The 18,316-nt window shown below is 42.6% G+C and overlaps 1 protein-coding gene across 8 annotated transcripts in view; it reads left to right on the top strand.

Annotated features, from left to right (window-relative positions):
* The window catches only part of MYO18A (myosin XVIIIA), a 380,371-nt gene extending 377,631 nt beyond the window's left edge, over positions 1 to 2,740 (top strand). For all 8 annotated transcript variants that reach the window (XR_015057662.1, XM_085879337.1, XM_085879342.1 and 5 more), the window contains one exon: positions 652 to 2,740. Coding sequence is in view for 7 of the 8 variants with exons in the window: in XM_085879337.1 (XP_085735463.1) it covers positions 652 to 733 (82 nt within the window). In the remaining variant the exon portion in view is untranslated. The remainder of the gene's footprint in view (positions 1 to 651) is intronic.
* Positions 2,741 to 18,316: the final 15,576 nt, after the last annotated feature.

Below are 18,316 nucleotides of genomic sequence, written 5' to 3'. Positions count from 1 at the left end.
CCATTACAAACATTTGGGTTTAGAATTAGACCAATGGAAATAAAATTGTATAACATCTGTTCATGCTTTGAAGAAAAGAATGTGGTAAAAAAAGAGGAAGTTCATCAATTGACTTATTACTTATCAGGCATTGGTTATTAGCCTGGTGTTGGCTTCATGGTTCGGGTGGCTGGCTTGGGATCTTGGAGTCCTGAGTTAGAGCCCCGTTGCCTGCTGAATTAACACCAGGTGGGGGTTGACTCAACCTGTCATGCTTCTGAGGTCGGCGAAATGAGTACCAGTGTACTGGTATTAGGGGAACAACATCAGCGGCATAGTCGTGTCCCAACAAAACGATAGCTACCCAGCAGCCAAGCTGCCATACGCAAGAAGCAGAAGGTATTGGTTATACTGCTTGTTCGCAGGATTGGTCGGGGAAAGATGTCAATTTTGTATTTAGCCAAACGCAGTCACCTTCTCCCTACTTCCAGCTGTCATATCAGCTTCCACAAATATTTCCCACAATCTGGAAACTCAAGAGCTTTTCAACATAAAAATCTTTATTCATTAGATATCCATTCAGGTACTTGTGATGATAACTTTGTACTTCCACTCTTCCAGTGTCTCATGGTGTTCTTTCCTTCCTTTTCATTGTTCAACTCCATTGCTCAGGCAAGATGACAGCTCGGAAGATGATTTTGATGAGCACATCCCTGCAATGCGGCACGTTCTGGCAAGCGATGTCTCCACCTGACTTTTGTACCCCTGACACCTGACTTCAATTCTTATCGTGAATCTTCTCCTCTGCTCCATTCTTTGCTCGATTTCTGTGCCACTCTGCACTTAAAAAAAAAAACTCAATGAAGAATCACCATATACATATTGCTTTGCAATTGTAATGTTTGTCTGCTTGTGTCAACAACCGACCTCCATTCACTGCCTCTTTATTTGTTGATATAATGATGATCAGCAATGTTTAACTGACCAAAAGCACTCCATGAATAACAGGGATTTGTGTTTCTTGATGAGAAAGAGCTCCCCGCACCCCCCCCCCCCCGAATCTTTCCACCACCACCAGAAATCGTTCTCAATATTTGTTCTTATCTCCAGTTGGCTGATTGCTCTTATATTTTCTTAAGTTCTATTTTCCCTCAAAAATGATATAATTATTTTAACAAAATTATTTGTCTTTGTTTACCGTTTGTTTATTGGGAATTTGTTATCGTCGCTTTCTTGCTGCCATGGAAACAGCACAAGACAGAGATTGATGACAAGGGATCCTGGGTTGGGGTCAAAGTAATCGCATATTGAGCCTTGCCGCAAAGCCAATTCATGGCAAGTTGCTTAAAACCGTATTTTATTTTACCATTGTATCCTTTTTGTGGTCCACACCTGACTGGAGCGCTTGTTGTTTCTGTGGAGCAGCCATGATTCCCAGGAATCTATAGGCAACTCAGATCAGCAGGAAACGAGCGTGAAGTTGGAGCTGAAACAAAGTCTTGAGTGAAAAAGCAATTTTCCCATATATACCTTTGCAAATATTCTTTTGATATTGTGCATTTTCACACTCCTTGTTCCCATGTACATCCCATTCATTCAGCTACCCATCTATCTGTCCATGAGCCGAATGTGAAGTAAATGTAATACGATTGGAAGACAGGAGGATGATGTATGGATATCACATCTTAGCCAAGGTAATTGATGAATGGCGGTGCAGATGGAGTAGGGAAACTATGATTGAAATCCTTTCTTCTTCACCCAACCTGCTTTAACATAACCCGACAACACTCCACTCTGCGGATAATTTCAGGACTTATTTGTCCTGTCTATCTTAAATGTTTAACAAATCACAAAATTATCCCCTCTCCTTCCCCCATTCCACGCGAGGATTAGTCCTTTTTAAAAATGTTTTCGGTTTCTGTGTGGGAGCGATAGTGATGCAGATTTCACACCTCACCTAGCAGGAAGGTGCACTCTACAAAACCATTAGGAAAGTGGAATTACCTAAGGGTGTGTTGTAGAATGTCTCTTAGCTTGACAGAGCGAGACGTAGATTTGTTCCAGCGAGACTTATGGAGCATCGCCCATAAAAATGGCCGATGCTGGAAGACAGAGCCTGAAATGCCATCTGCGCCTCCTAAAGGATTTACAGCTGTGGATCGAGTGAGATTGTGCTGTGGCAAAGCGAAAACCTCGACTCCTTTTGGTTTGGAGGTTCATTCCAGGCAGGTCTGGACCACAGCCCAGCTGGGGAAATTAGTTGGCTGGTCAGAAAGATAGCATCACTGCCCCCATTTTACTTGGCAATGGCATCACAAACACAAATGAAATTTATGAATACCCGGAGAAAATGATGGGGTTTAGAGAAGACGTGCAGAACAGGTGGGATTTTGGGAAGAGGTGAGAGGCTGCTGGGTTTTGTGAGAAAGGGGATGAGTGAAAACAAGGTGGATGAAATTGAGGAAGTTAGAAGTACTCAGAAAATCTTCAACTCCTGAAAAGTTTATCTTTATGGAATGTTACAGGGAGTGCATATTGCTGTGAGGTTTTTTTTTAATCCATGGGATTTCTGTCTGAGTTTGTTTGTTCAAGCAAAAAAGGCTGCCGTACTGACATATTCTTACTTGATCTTTGAGAGACGTTCCTTTCTGTGATTTATCACTTTGCTATGCTTTGGTGTGGACTTGGGTGACAACTTGTTACGTTTTCTGAATATCTTGTATGTGGCAAGGGTGGAATGAATAAACCAGGAATATATAAATATGACTGATTATCGATTTATTAATGCCTTTTGGGTCTGAAATTTTGATAATTATATGTACTTGGCTTAACGTGTAATTTTATGACTTTTTATCCTCGCCGAAGGAGAGGGTATTGTGTTTGAGTCTGTTTGTCCGTCTGTATGTCTGTCTGTTTGTTTGTTTGTTTGTCCACACAGAACTTTCGTGTTTAACTCCTCAACCGCTTGTCGAATTGAAACGAAATTTTCACGATCGGTGCAACTACTCATGGAGAATGTTTAAATCAAAATTATGACGTCATAGGTCACGTGGTGTGGTGGCCATGTTGGAAAAATGGAAAAACTTTGGACCGCTGTATCTCTGAAACTGCACCAAGGAAATAATTGAAACTTGTCACATAGCAAGTACTCCTCATGGGGAATGTTATTTTTTTATGATGTCATAGGTGCCTTCGTTATGATGTCATAATTGCATATGTAGAATGGTACATCTGATCATTATGAAAAATTTTGAGGGTCATCTGGGAATAAAATGGTCCACAGAAAAAAAAATTGATGACGACATCGATCACGTGATTTGTCAGCCATATTGTGTAAAAATAAAAAAATACCTTCAAAAATCTTTGAAGTGGCTGAACAGATCGTGGTGAAACTTTACAAGTATGATTGCCTATCCATGAGGGACAAAAGGTTCACGCACATGATGTCATAGGTCACATGATTTGACAGCCATATTGGATTTACCCTAAAACCTATAAAAAAATTCTTCTCAAGAACAGCTGGACAGATCGAGAGTAAACTTCACACAAATGTTCCCCAAGCCTTGGGTGTACAAGTTTCTTCAGGAATGTTTGATAGGTCACATGGTTTGGCAGCCATATTGGATTGAAGGAAAATATTAAATATTTTCTCTGGAACCGCTTAATCAATCGACATGAAACCCCACAATTATGATCGAGTAGTGATGGGGAATACACGTTTTCAATTTCAACTTGATCGGCCACGTGGTCTGGCAGCCAGAATTATTATGTTTTTTGATCTGGGTTCTTTTTTATTATTTTAATTTTTTTTGAATATGGCTCACTTGGCTGTGCCTGGATGGGTTTGAGGGTAAAGGAGTCGCAACTGAAATGTGAATCCTATCCAGGTTCTTTCTGATAACTTCATTTTTGCTTTTTCCTTGTTTGGGTTCCTTCTGATGACTCCAATACAGCATTGTACCTATTTGGTCTTCCATTTGATTTGAATTGAATTTACTTTTTAATCCCATTCTAAATTCAATTAAGTCGTAATAAAAAACGTCATTGGTCAGGGTCAGGTGTCCAATCAAAGCAGGACGTCTTTGTACCCGGTCATCACTGCCAGCAGTTATAAAGTGGAAGTTCTAATTATGTCTCTTATTAATTACATAACACACCAGTACACAAACACCACACAGAAAGCACCACACAAAAATACACAAATACCACACAAAATAAGTTCTGGCGAGGGTCTGTAATCTCGGATTGCTCTTTCTAGTTTTTTTTTAAAGTGATTTCATGTGGGGAAGTAGAAATCAATATGATAATTAAGATTTTCATGTACTATCCTCTACATATTAGATTATGGTGATAAATGTATGTTCTGTACTGTTCCATTATGTTTAAAATGTTGAAAAATCTAGTTCTTGCAAAATATCAATTGTAACAAGTTAGTTTTGAGTGCATTTTCATGTGGTTAGTCATTTTCATTTTTCCTCATGCTTCATACAAGGCGTTATCATCAACTCTCAATCATTTGTAAACGTTTTCGTGACAAATTGCGTTGGGAGAAAATTTGAATTAGGAATCATTTTTGTTGTTTATTCATTTTTTTTTTTTGGCGAGATCACTTTGATTGTATAGGAATCGATTGAAACTCACATCCACTCGCTTATGCGACATTGCTATACATTCAAATTGGCATGTATTGATTATTGACTTGGAGCTTCCAGGAGCTCATTACGGTGATGGATGTGTGAACATAAAATTGAAAAACATATTTGTGTACCTCCAAAAATTATGCTGATGAAATTTACTTCGATGAAGCAGTTTCTGATTGGGTGGATGAGGGAAGTGCAGTGGATGTAGTATATTTAGACTTTCAGAAGGCATTTGATAAGGTACCCCATAGAAGGCTGTTAGCTAAGGTAGGGCTTGCAGAATGACTTGTAGAGTAGCTTAATGATTGGAAGCAAACGGTGGGTGTGAGTGGGAGGATATCAGGCTGAGAGGTTGCAAGTAAGGGGGACCTCTGCGATCAGTACACGGATCCTTTTTAGCCATCAAGCGGGAGTCAGCCCGGCTCGGGGCTTCACTTTTGGATGCTGTCAGTCCGTCTGTGTGTCTGTCTGGAGCCTCAACTCGAAAAGGACTTGATGCATTTCTTTCCTGTTCAATGCATGTGTGCATATTTTTGGCCATGAGGCACGTTAAACTTTTTTGGGATCAGAGTCAATTCAATTGGGAATTAAATATTTTCATGGAGAATTAGTACCACATTGTGTATGCTTGCAGGAACCATTGATTGCTTGATTGATTATTTATTTATACATACTTCCCCATCAGTGCTCCCGACATACCACCTTGAATTATTTATTTATATACACTTTCCCATTAGTGCTACAGACATACCTTGTACACAAACAGTATAATGTGAGACACTCGAGCAGGGGGTCCCAACCTGTGGTACGTGTATCACAGGTGGTACATTTGGACTTTTTCGGTGGTACGCGGCAGCGTGTTTTATTTTTTTTTTCTTATTAACGCAGTTTTTATTTTACTTCTCTCTCATGCAGCTTGTGCACAATAATTAAATTTATATCGAAAGCGGCTGTACACTGACAGCTCTGTTATCGGCCATTGTGCACAAGTCTTATTATTCGTTTTGTCTCTACACGCCACACTGTCATCATTGCTTATTGCCCGGCTTATTGTTTCCGTTATCGTTCACCAGCATCATGTCGATGCGAAAATATTCGAAGAGTTATCTCAAGTTAGGCTTCACTTCCATCCAAAAAGGTGAATTAGAAGCTCCACAGTGTGTGATTTGTGGAAAAGTTCTCGGCAATCAATCTATGAAGCCAAGTCTATTGAAGCGCCATTTTGATTCTGTTCATCCTGAACACAGTGACAAGGACCATGATTTTTTTCGTCGGAAGGAAAATGCCATGAAAAGAGCACGCTTCGACGGCAGCGGCAGTTTTCAACAGCAGTCCACGGCAGCCGTAAAGACATCCTACTTAGTTGCACTGCGAATTGCAGAACAGAAAAAACTTCACACCGTCGGTGAAAGCCTCATCCTTCCCGCCACAAAGGATATCGTACGTCTCATGCTGGGAGAACAAAGCGCCAAGAAGCTCAATTCTCTTTCGTTGTCAAACAACACAGTTCAGAGGTGCATTGAAGAAATGTCAACCAATATTCGTGACCAGGTGGTGGCAGAAATCAAGGTATCTCCATGCGGATTTTCTATGCAATTGGATGAGTCAACTGACGTGGCAAATTGTGCCCAACTGTTAGCGTCCGTTCGGTACGTGCATAAAGCCAAGTTCAAGGATGAAATACTATTTTGCCGCCCGCTTAAAACCACAACGAAAGCAAAGGACATTTTCGAAGAGGTGTCTTCCGTCTTTGATCAAGTTGGGCTGTCATGGGTTGATCTGAAAGGCTGTACCACAGATGGTGCTCCAGCTATGTTGGGGTGCAGATCAGGTTTCCAAACGCTTATGAAGGCAGTTGCTCCTGAAGTGCGCGGCCTACACTGTACGATCCACCGCCACGCACTCGCAGCCAAGACACTCCCCAAGCCATTGACTGACGTTCTCTCAACCATGATCAAAATTGTGAACCATGTGAAATCCCAGGCTCTCAATTCGCGACTTTTCAAGACACTTTGCGAGGATTTCGACTCCGACCATAAAGTTCTCTTATTCCACACTGAGGTGAGATGGTTGTCCCATGGAAATATGGCGGAGCGCGTGTTTGAACTGCGAGCTGAGCTTCGTGAATTCTTCGAAAACTATGGAAAACCAAGGACTGTCAATTTCGTCGCTGCTTTGAACGACCCTGACTGGGCATTGCACCTGGCTTATTTGGTCAACATTTTCTCTCAGTTAAACGCCCTGAACATGTCTCTTCAGGGGACTGGCGCGACTATCATTGACTTCATCGACAAGGTCAAGGGATTTCAGGAAAAACTCCGCCTGTGGAAGACGAATGTCGAAGCGGGAGTGGTGGTCATGTTTTCTTGCACGGCCGATATTCTTCAGAAGCATGAAAAGAATCCCCCAAGGGAGTTTTTACAACTGATAAAAGTTCACCTCGCTTATTTGGATGAGGAATTAAATTCCTATTTTCCGGATCTCAAGGAACTGGATCTGAAAATGATTCGCAACCCATTTCGCATGAATGCATTGGATTTGCCACCTGGAACAGACTGCAGGAAAGCTTAATTGATCTCCAGAAAGACTCCACAGCCCGAGATCAGTTTGACGAGATGAATCTTGCGGACTTCTGGTGTGGAATGTTGGGGTCTTACCCTAAGCTAGCTGCCCTGGCTGTTCATTCGCTCATAGTATGCCCATCTACATGGCTGTGTGAAGCTGGGTTCTCGTCAGTCGTTATTCTAAAAACAAAACAAAGATCCCTCCTGGATGTTGAACATGATGTTCAGTGCGCTTTATCCAAAACAAAGCCTGACATCGACCTGTTTGTGAGCAAGAAGCAGGCTCAACCATCCCATTGACTGGACATTTTACACAATCAAATAGGTACTTACTGTATCATTCTTTTGTTCAGATCAGATTGCTCAATGTCATAGTTGTGAATTGTTAGTATTGTTTAACTCCCCATTGTCGTATTTGTATCGCAAATAAACACTTTTAGGTTAATTTTGGTACAGTGGTACTCAGTGGGACCACGAACAAGTGAAATAGTACCCCAGTAAAAAAAAGGTTGGGAACCCCTGCACTAGAGGTAAAGTTAGTTGACTTGATGGTTGTATTTGCATGGGGATACATTATAAAACAAGAGGTATTGTTAACGCTACAATAATTTATTGAGTCCTCACTTAAAATATTGTGGACAGTTTTAGCACCACATCTGAGGAAGGACATAGCTACAATAATTGAGAGGTTTGAACGTTGAATGACTAGACTGATTTCTGGGCTAACTCGACTAAGCTGTGAGGAGAGGCTGAAGCACACAGGACCTTATACATTAGAAAGGAAGCAATAATGAGGGTATCTCTTAAAGATGTTTAAAGAAAGTGAAGGGTATCGACAAAGTTAAGTTTATGCACAAGTTCTCAAACAGAATGGACAGAGACAGCGCCAGGGGCCACGATTTTAAGAGTAAGAGGCAGGCAATGTACAAGCAAAGGAAAGCACTTACACAATTTCTACTTGCAGACGGGGCCTACGGACACACACACACACACACACACACACACACACACACACACACACACACACACACACACACACACACACACACACACACAAAAGAAACTGGACCCCATGGGTCTATTCGGTAGGGCCGAGTCGGGGTACCTGTCCCGCCTCGTGCGGTCACACCGACTCGAACCACCACGGTGGGACTCGAACCCATGACCCGAAGTCCATGGCCCACGACCCTGGCTGCTCAAGCACCACCACACTGTTCGGTCACCACCACCACCATGGTGAGCCACCGCAAAGGACCGCAGACCGCTCGAACCACGATCCTGCAGAACACCAATCGAGACCAAGACCGCCGACTGCTATCACCACGATCCTGGAGCACACACTCTTGTCTGCCCAACACTCGTCCAGACAACCACTCTACCCTTCTGAAGTGGGAGGGGTCTCTTCTCCTCCCACTCGCCTCCTGATTGGACGAGCGGTTGTCAGACGACTCGTGGTCACCTCCCGATTGGCTGGGGCATGCGTGTCATGCTCACCCTTTGCTCATTGGCTGGAAGAAACGGTCCATGCCCTTCCTTGGGATGGAGGCTCCGCCCACGCCTTCAGCCAAAAACACGTGGGCAATGGCGACCGGTCGAGTGCGGGACGGTGGCGTTGTTGTAGTGGATGTAGTAGTAGTTGTTGTTGTAGTTGTTGTTGTAAAAACCTTACTAAAAATAACTCGTAGTGCACACATGTAATTCCCATTAGACAGAAGGAGGGATTCTAACTATGAACACATACTTATCGAAATAACTAAGCTACGGGGACCGCTGTCTGTTTGTGTGCAAAGGCTTCCAAATCCGTAACAATAGTACATAGTTTTAAAATTAATTATACATGTACCCAGAAGCATTGGGGTTGGAGGGGGTACATGGATGTTGGTGGGACTGGCTTTGGTTTGGATGGGCGATTGTATGCGAGTGTATGATTGTGACATCTGTAAGAGGGTCTTGTCAAATGGTGAATGCTGTCAGTGTTTGTTCGCTATTCCTCATCCAACAACCGTCTTGACCCCTCTCTCCCCCCTCCACCCGGTTTCCATGTTTGTTTGTTTTTAAAGGTATGCACGTATACGCACCAAGCATGTGTATTAACCCTGGTGATGTCCCTTTGGCTGTCTCAGTGTTATCCCGCTCCTCCCCATACCTCCCCCGCCCCCCACTCCACAACTCCCCCTCCCATGAAAATTTGGTTGCTAAACTGAAAGATTGGATTAATGTGGTCTTTATGTCATGCAAACAGATGAAGCTGTTATGGAGGATGGCGATAATGCATTTCCATTGTGGCCAGTCTGGCTGATTGAGGCCTGAACTCAAAACTCCCCATCCAGTGACGTTAATTTGCTTAACAGCATCCTGCTCTTTTTGCACGTTCCTTGATTTTATCACAATCCATGATTCCATCTGCAATGGAATTTGCTAAAATAAATAAGGAAAATCTGGGGAAATGGAGACATTTTGAGGATGATTTTTGTATAGTTGGGTGTGATAGGATTAGTAAATGTCCTCCTAAATTTTCTGTTACTATGGCTGAGCATCCTCTCTCTTTTATTTTCCTGTTTATTCATTCCCTTTCTGATTGTGTCCATTTTTTTTTGTATTCTATACAAAGTTGAGGCTCGTGGAAGCGCTGGAGCACTGAACGCAACAGAACAAAAGGAACAGCAGAGAGGGGAAAACACCAACAGCAATTTGAAAGACAAAATAGAGGGAGACTTTAATGAATAAGGGGTAGGGAAGGACGCATGGGGTAGACAAGGTTGTGGTGGGGGTCAACAGAGGTAGAAAAGATCATGTTTTTAGATGGGGGATGATCTGAGATGGTGGTGAACAGCTGTCTTGAAGACTTGGAGAGAAGAATGAGATTGAGGAGAATGTGGAAGTTGGCTTCTCAGAAACCTCACTTTCAGTCCAATAAGCCTCACTGTGTTGAGAAAACAAATCTGCTAAGTGTCACTGTTGTAAGACCATCCCTTAATGATTGGAGGGAATATTTTGATCCTTTCTTGTGAATGTAATCTGCATGTATATGCACAGGAAAAGAAGAGTTAAGCACAGGATGTGATTTTTTTGGATCATAGCAATAATTGAAAAATTATTCATAAACCATATTGTTTATCAAAAATAATTATCCATGGCTAAAGCATTCATGCTCATCAAATGATATGAGACAAATTTAAAGGTTTTTTTTTATTTTATTTCTTTTTAAGTCTCAAAATTAGGATGTCTGTAATGACTGTTTTACACCAAAATAAATACACAATGACAACCAATGTCACAACAGAATGAATGCCTCAAAGGGTCAATCATGTGTGTTGCACTATTGCAATTAATGACTTGCATCTGCTAAAGACTTGCGTCTTCCTTCTCATCCACTAAAGAAGCATCCAAAGGGAGTTGTTGCCATTTCTGGTGCAAAGCAGCCTCCAACTGCACCAGCACAGAAGGGTCCCTTTTCTTCATTCTATACCCAAGAATGTCCCAAACGCACTGTTGGATTTCAATCAGGATTCCTTGCTGGACAGGTCAATATTGTGATGGAATAGTTTCACAAGAAGTCGGTAACTGCAGGAGAACGGTGGGGTTCGACATCTTGATCCAATAATGCAGTATGGGTCTTGTGATAAGTGGGTGGTTGTCAAAATGTGGAACAACAAACATGATCCAAATTGTCCTTTTGGTAGGTTTTGCTTGTCAGGTTATCCTGCATATTGACAAAGTCAAGTTTACAATTGTAAAAGGCAGCCCCATATCATAACAGGATATGGGGCTGCCTTTTGCATACAAGTCATTTGCATAAGACTCTGCTATCTCCTTGGGTGTATGGGATGTGTTAGGTTGCTTCCAAACCCGAGATCTATAATCAATTGCGTACCAGAGAAATTGGCTCTCATCAGACCAATGGATGTTCCTCCAGGATGCGAGACTCCAGTGTTGACATGCATAGAACCATTCTAAGCGGGTTACTGGGTGTGAGAAGAGGGCGTCTTCAGTTTCCTGGCTTTGTAATCTCTGTAGCATGAATCCAGTTCCAGACAGTTCTTGTGGATAAACTCCAAGGGAGATTCATGCCACGCTGGTTGTGGCCGGAGAGCAATTCTGGACACTGAGGCGAAAAGCATGATCGCGATGTCGGGTGATGTCCTCCCGACTCTCCTCACAGTCCTTTTGTGGCGAGTGACAGAAACAGATGATGGGGAGCAGCCAAAGGCTGACCCCCATCATTCACTCCCCTGGATGGGCGCGGTGCTCCTTCACAGCATTCGGACCGCCCACAGCTGGTCCCCATTGGTCACTACATTGAGTGGAGCATCGCTTTATTACAATCTGTTCCACTCCCCTTCCCGAATCCAGGACTTCCCCTGCAGCACACAAAGCTGTTTATCCTGCTGTCCTTCACGAGGCTGCTATCTGGGGCAGACATGCCTGCTCGTGGTACCTTGAAAGCATCCATTAACTTCCAGTAAAGCACATTTATGGTGCTATTTTGTGCCTTTTGGTGGGCACAAGTCCTCTCTCCGGCTTCACATGCTTACAGGAGGTTTTTTTTTTTTCAACAATACAACCTTTAAATTAGATAACGTGTACTACTGACTACCACTAGGTGGCGTTTGTGGCCTATGTCAGCCCATTCTGTGCGGACAATCAGACAGACAAACAAACGGACCAAAATGCTATACCGTCTCCTCTGGCGAGGGTATTGAACACAATCACCAGTGCTAATAACGCCTTTATTTCACTCAAATAACAAACACACTTTAACCCTTTCCACCTGGTCCACATGCTTGACTCTCATGGCCACTCGTGCCCGTCACCCATACCAATTCCCCAACTCACCTGAATACCCATAAAGCAAGGTAAGCATGGTGAGTTGTGACGATGGGGAAAGGTAAATTTAGCAACAATCCAATTACACAGGCAAAAAGCATCTGCTGCAGCCATTCTTCTCTTTTCCAAAACTGCCAATTAAAACCCAGGGCTCTCCCAAACTGAGAGTCCATTAAATTGCCATAGACTATCTATGGAAGGTTATGCTTGCCTCTGGGTCTTTCCCAATCATTTCAATCATTTCAGTTTAACACCGGAAAGTTCCACAGATGTTCCAAGGGGTTGTCTGGTGAGCTGTACTTGTTTATGTGGTTGGACCCACATCCATACACTAACCCAACATGGCAGATCACCACATGCTGACTGTCCCAGAACCTCAGGGAGAGGTTTCGAGGCAGCATGCCCAGACAGTCATCTCTTTCGGACTTCACTGGCCCTCGGTAGTGCCACCACCAAGGCGCGACCCACCACACCTCTCCCATGGCAGGTTCCTCGGAGGTCTCAACCACCTGCAGGCTCCAGCGACTCCACCAGTTCAAGACATTTGCTTGGCTGGTGCCCTGATGGACAGTGGATACCACATAACACCACCAGACCCCTCGACCCATGGGGCTTGGGTCGTACCACACTCATGGTCAGACCCCATGTCCAAATCCTGCAGGTGCAGCTCTCCAGTTCCTTGCCACAACCCAATATTTTAGGGGACCAATTTCCTTCTCGACCTGTTCCATTAATAACCCCTCCAAGTCCAAATCATTCAGCCTGGGAACCAAGGCCATTCACGGCTGCTGCAATTTAAAAAAATATTTTAACCCAGGCCTTGTGTGTCCAAATGCAGCTGCAAGTGAAGACCCCATTGTTCTCGGGTCTTGCTCTTCCACAGCATTCGGACCACCCATGTTCGGGACACACACATGGCCACCTATCCTATGGTCCATTGTGAGCCGATTGTCGAACTGCTGCGCCTGTCGTGGCGCTTTCAAAGCGTCCATTTCAGTCCCATAAAGTACATTTACAGTATACTCTGGTGCCTTTCAGGGGTCATAAGTCCTCCACCTGTTCTCGCCTGTTACAGGAGGTTTACGCAATATAACCTTACCCTATTCTGCTTTGAAGTTCACACTCAGCGCCTTCTCAGTGCACATTTAACGATTCCACATACCACTGAAAGTTTCCCTAATTACAAGAGTAAATCTAACCTACTCGATCACACAGTCTGTACCAAGGTCCTAACAAAATCTCCTCCCCACTTCCACGTAGAAACACACACACACACACACACACACACACACACACACACACACACACACACACACACACACACACACACACACACACACATTATATGAAGTGGTCCACAATGATGAGACACTCATCAAACAAACAGCTGTCATATTTTTACCTCCACCACCAAAGGTGAAGCAGGTTATGTTTTCAACCCTTTCTGTCTGTTTGTTTGTTTGTTTGTTTGTTTGTAACTTGCTTGAAAATCGAAGATTTTTCAAGTATATTGGTTAGTCGATTTTGTTATTCTATCTGTCTGTTGGTTCGCCGAAATAGGTGACCCTTATTGTCAGTAATTCTGTCTGTTTGTTCGTTTGTCATCAGCATAATTGGTAGTAAACGTTGGCCGATTTTCACCAAACTCGGGTGGTTTGGAAATTGTGATGGTTGCTCGGGACGCTTTGGTTCCCCAGCAACAGCCGAAAAACCTTCAAAATCGGTACCGTTCACACTAAATAAATTCCGAAAGCCATTATCCCACGTCGGCTTATGAAATTTGGCATGCATCATCTACAGGTGATGCTCTACCAAATATATTCCGGTTTTTGAGATATATGGAATAGTTTACCAGCAGCACCCCCTACAAATGGGATATGCCCGAAAATTGGCGAAAATTGAAGGCCCCCTAGCGACCAGGTGAGTACATCGATCCGAATGAAACTTTGCAGGTTCATAGCACGCATTGAATACTACAACTTTGCCTCAGGACATATTGACCGATATTGCTTAGGTCAGGGGTCAAAGGGCAAAAATCGATAATATGCGAGAGCTGGAGGTGCCTTCGCGCCAAATCCTACTCCTCCTCGGGTTATGGTCAGATGGTCATGAAAATTCACACTAATCATCTGGAATACATTGTCCACAAACGATCAAGCCGGATTTTCGATTTATATCTTTGTTCACCCACAACACCCCCTTGAACTTTGAGTATTTCCGATATCAAACCGCATTTTCGGTACTTTTCATTCAAATTGATACCGAGTAGTTATCAGTAGATGGAACTGGATGAGATTTGGTATGCATAATCTTAGGGTGATTCTCTACCCGCGATATGACATCCATTTTTTTTCTATATCTTATAGTTTCCAAATGGTAACCCTCTCAACTTGGGTGTCCGAGGGCCATTGAGCATTCCCGCTGAAAATTCAAAGTACATTAGCTCCAAGACGGTTGAACCAAATCGAATGAATCTTTAAATGCTTATAGACCATAATGAGTACTACAACTTTGCTCATTTGCATAATGACGTATCTCGAGTAGGTCAGGGGTCAAAGGTCAATAAGTGCATTTTTCTGGCGAAATTACCATTCAAGGCACCCTTGCTCCTCCACGGATTAACTGATATGAATGAAAGTTCATAGGTACATAGTACTCAATGAGTACCACAACTTTGCTTCAGGACATATTGACCTATCTCGGCTAGGTCAGGGGTCAAAGGTCAATGAGTGCATTTTTCAGGCAAAATGACCATTCAAATCCCCCTTGCTCCTACACGGGTTAACCGATACGAATGAAAGTTCATAGGTACAGAGGACTCAATGGGTACTTCAACTTTGCTTCAGGACATATTGACCTATCTCGGCTAAGTCAGGGGTCAAAGGTCAATGAGTGCATTGTTTGGGCAAAATGACCATTCAAAGCCCCCTTGCTCATACACGTGTTAACCGATTAGATTGCAATTTCGTAAGTACTTTGTACTAGATTAACTCAGATCAGGGGTCAAAGGTCATCGGATGCTCGGCGAAACATGGCGGCCTACCGGCTTGTCTGTCTGTTTGTCTGTCTGTCTGTCGCCTACAGGTCACAATTTTAAACCGATCTTCACGAAACTCCACCACATGATGGAGTTTGTCATAAGGAGGAAGCCTATTGTTTTTGAGGTCAAAAGGTCAATATAGGCCAAAGGTCAACAACTTCGGTGAGATTTGTAAAATCCTCAATTTTCATCTGATTGACTTGAAATTTGAAGAGGATTTATATTACATGTCACTGAATTGAACCTGCCAATTATTTTTGAGGTCAAATTTGTTTTATGGATTTTGCAAGTGTAGTGCTCTGCATGACATTGTCTTCTTGTTTATCTCCGCACCAAAGTTGAAGGAGGTTATGTTTTCACCCCTACCCTTTCTCTCTGTCTGTTTGTTTATTTTTCTGTTTGTTTTTGTACAGGATATCTCAAAAAGTTGTGGACCGATTCGGACGAAACTTGATGGACACTTTTTGAGGGTGTGACAAGGAAGAATTGATTCAATGTTGGTGAAAATCCGAATCCAGAGCTAGGTTTTAAGTGATTCTTCACCATTTTGAGATTAGGGCCAAAAACGATATGGTACTGCACAGCACGATATTTACCTCCGCCACCGAAGGTGAAGGAGGTTATGTTTTCACCCCTTTCTGTCTGTCTGTTTGTTTGTTACTTGCAAAATCATGTCAAACAATTTCTCTGTGCCCCAGGCGACACTCATTTTATGGTAGATTGAATTGACTTAATAGATTGAACGACTTATGGACACTGATAGATTGAATTAATGTGGTGTTGATAAGGCACAGGCATGATGGGCCAAATGTCCACCTTATGTGGCCAAGCTTCTCCTATAATGTAAATAATTTCTCAAAGCTGTGTTGCATTTATCACCTATTTACATCAGGCGGTTTGAGATTATTGATGAAGTCGCTGATTTTGTCCTCTTGAACATTGTGTGCTCCGCGATGAAACGCCTCTTGGTGCTGGCTTTTATTGTGGTTGGATGAAATCTATCAGGTGTCAAACCCAATATTTAAACATCAAAAGATGGTTTGTCAAGCATTACCCTTTCAAAAGAAATCTTTAATTTTCATAGCATTTCCTTTGTAATGTCGTTTTTAAACTTTGATCCAACATTCTTATTACAATTAGGCTTCCAAGTTGACAGGTGGGAAGGCTATTGTTCTCGTTAGGATTAATATTCTTGTTCCACTGATTTCTTTTGTTTTTTTTGAAGACTTTTGTAAAAACTGTTGCAGCTGGCTATGCCAGTCTGCGCATGTTTTTAGCACATCCTTGGAACTTGATCCTAACTGACTTTGTTTTTTGAATTTTGCCCTGTATTGGTGGCCACTAACGAATTTTTTTTTTTTTAATTTTGTTCTTTATTAATGGCCATCTTGGATTTTGACCCAAACAGAAAATATTATTCTCCAGAACTACTAATTCGATCACGCCATGAAATTTGGCAGATAGCTTAAGCACCCCTCGGTGACATTGAAGTGTGTGTGAAGATTCTTTAAAAACTTTGGATGTTCACTCTTGGTCAAATATGTTACCTAATCACAAAACACTGAAATTTGACAAAAGAAGTAGTTTACTAAATGTAGTTTGGCCTCCTGATGCTGAATGAGCCACAAAAAGTAACATGCTTTACGTATTTTTTCCTGGATGGATTTGGGTTCCATTGTCCCCAAAAACATACAAATGGTACTCCATGTGGGTGGCGGATCGTGACTGCTTGGAAGCCGACAGCACTGCCTACAGTTCTAGTTATTATTATTATTTTTGTTATCATATTAACAAACTCGACTTCTTTTTCCAAATGTAAGATTTCATTTCCCATATGTCTACCTCAATGCTGTTTGGTGTTTTCGGCCTTTCTTGGGGCTTTATTTTGTTGGTGAAAGTTTCCTTTACCAATCATTAATTATGTGGTTTGTCTCATAATTAATCAGTAATGTTCACAAAGCAGGATCAAAAGTGAAGTTTTTCTCATAATTTGTTTTAAGATTAGTTGTTGGGGGGGAACCAAGTCCAAGGTTTACCTGATATGTCACCCCCGACAGCCAGCCAAGCGCTACACCCTCAGTCTTCTCTCAGTTTGATGACTTTCCTCTGTGAAATGCAAATTTGGTTTGGTTTCGACATGAGGGAAATTTAGGTTGGGACGTGGGGATGTGACATGAGGGAGAGCATGGTTAATAAAAGACAAAATTAAATGCCACCCCTGCTTTCAAAAGGTGAAGATGACCTGATGTTTTATTCCGTTCTTCTGCCACCTGTCTCATTCCAACAGGCTGCTGTGGTTTAGTTTTAAATGCGGACATATCATTTTTTTGTGTTAATTAAAAGTGATGTTGCTGAGTTCTCATCTCTCAGGCATGAGTCAAGAAAAGGCATCTATTTGTAGAAATAGGAATTGAAGTTAAATGAATGTTAGCTGGACGATCAGGTCGTTGTTTAAAGTCCTCAACATGGCATTTGAACAGCCCAGGCACTTCATTACAACTTGGATTCCAAATTCAAGTTTCCACTTCCCAAAACTGAAATTCACCTGGGTTGATTTATCAGACATGACACTTCCAAAGATGCAAATGGTGTTCACCACTGCATATGATGATGTAACCTCAAAGTCACAATTACATTAAGATTGTGAGTTGCTGTGAAAACGAATCTACAACGTTACACTCCACGTAATCAGCAATGTCAACAGTGGGCATGTGGTGTCACAGGCAGGAGAACAATGCAATGGGAGATCAAGGAAATTAATTTCGGGTACAGAAACTGGTCATTTGCATTTCCATGGAGTGTGTGGTGTGTGTGTGTGTGTGTGTGTGTGTGTGTGTGTGTGTGTGTGTGTGTGTGTGTGTGTGTGTGTGTGTGTGTGTGTGTGTGTGTGTGTGTGTGTGTGTGTGTGTGTGTGTGTGTGTGCGCGCGCGCGCGCGTAAGCGGTGCCAAATCTCATCTTGTGCCCCTGAGAGTGATGTAATCCAAATCCCTGGGTGACATTAGTGCAACTCGGTGAGATGGTGAGGCACCCAGTGCCTACTCTTCTCGCACTGCAAACAGGTTTGTGGCCTAGCAGTTGTATATCATCTCATATCTGGTCTTGCCCTACCTATCCTTTTCACCCCTACCACATCACCAGCAATATTCAGTGAGCAATTCATAACTCGTTTCTCTCCATAAATATAGGTTAACTGCTCTCCTCCACTTCTCTAATCCCCTTTTCTCCTGACTATGGAATCACCTCCATGATGACTTTCATCTCCAGC

The sequence above is a fragment of the Eptatretus burgeri genome, chromosome 4, assembly GCF_056783735.1.
Source record: "Eptatretus burgeri isolate ZD-2024b chromosome 4, Ebu_testis_v1, whole genome shotgun sequence".
Lineage (NCBI taxonomy): Eukaryota > Metazoa > Chordata > Myxini > Myxiniformes > Myxinidae > Eptatretus > Eptatretus burgeri.
The sequence above is the reverse complement of the archived record's forward strand: the minus strand, read 5'-3'. Positions and strand labels throughout refer to the sequence as shown.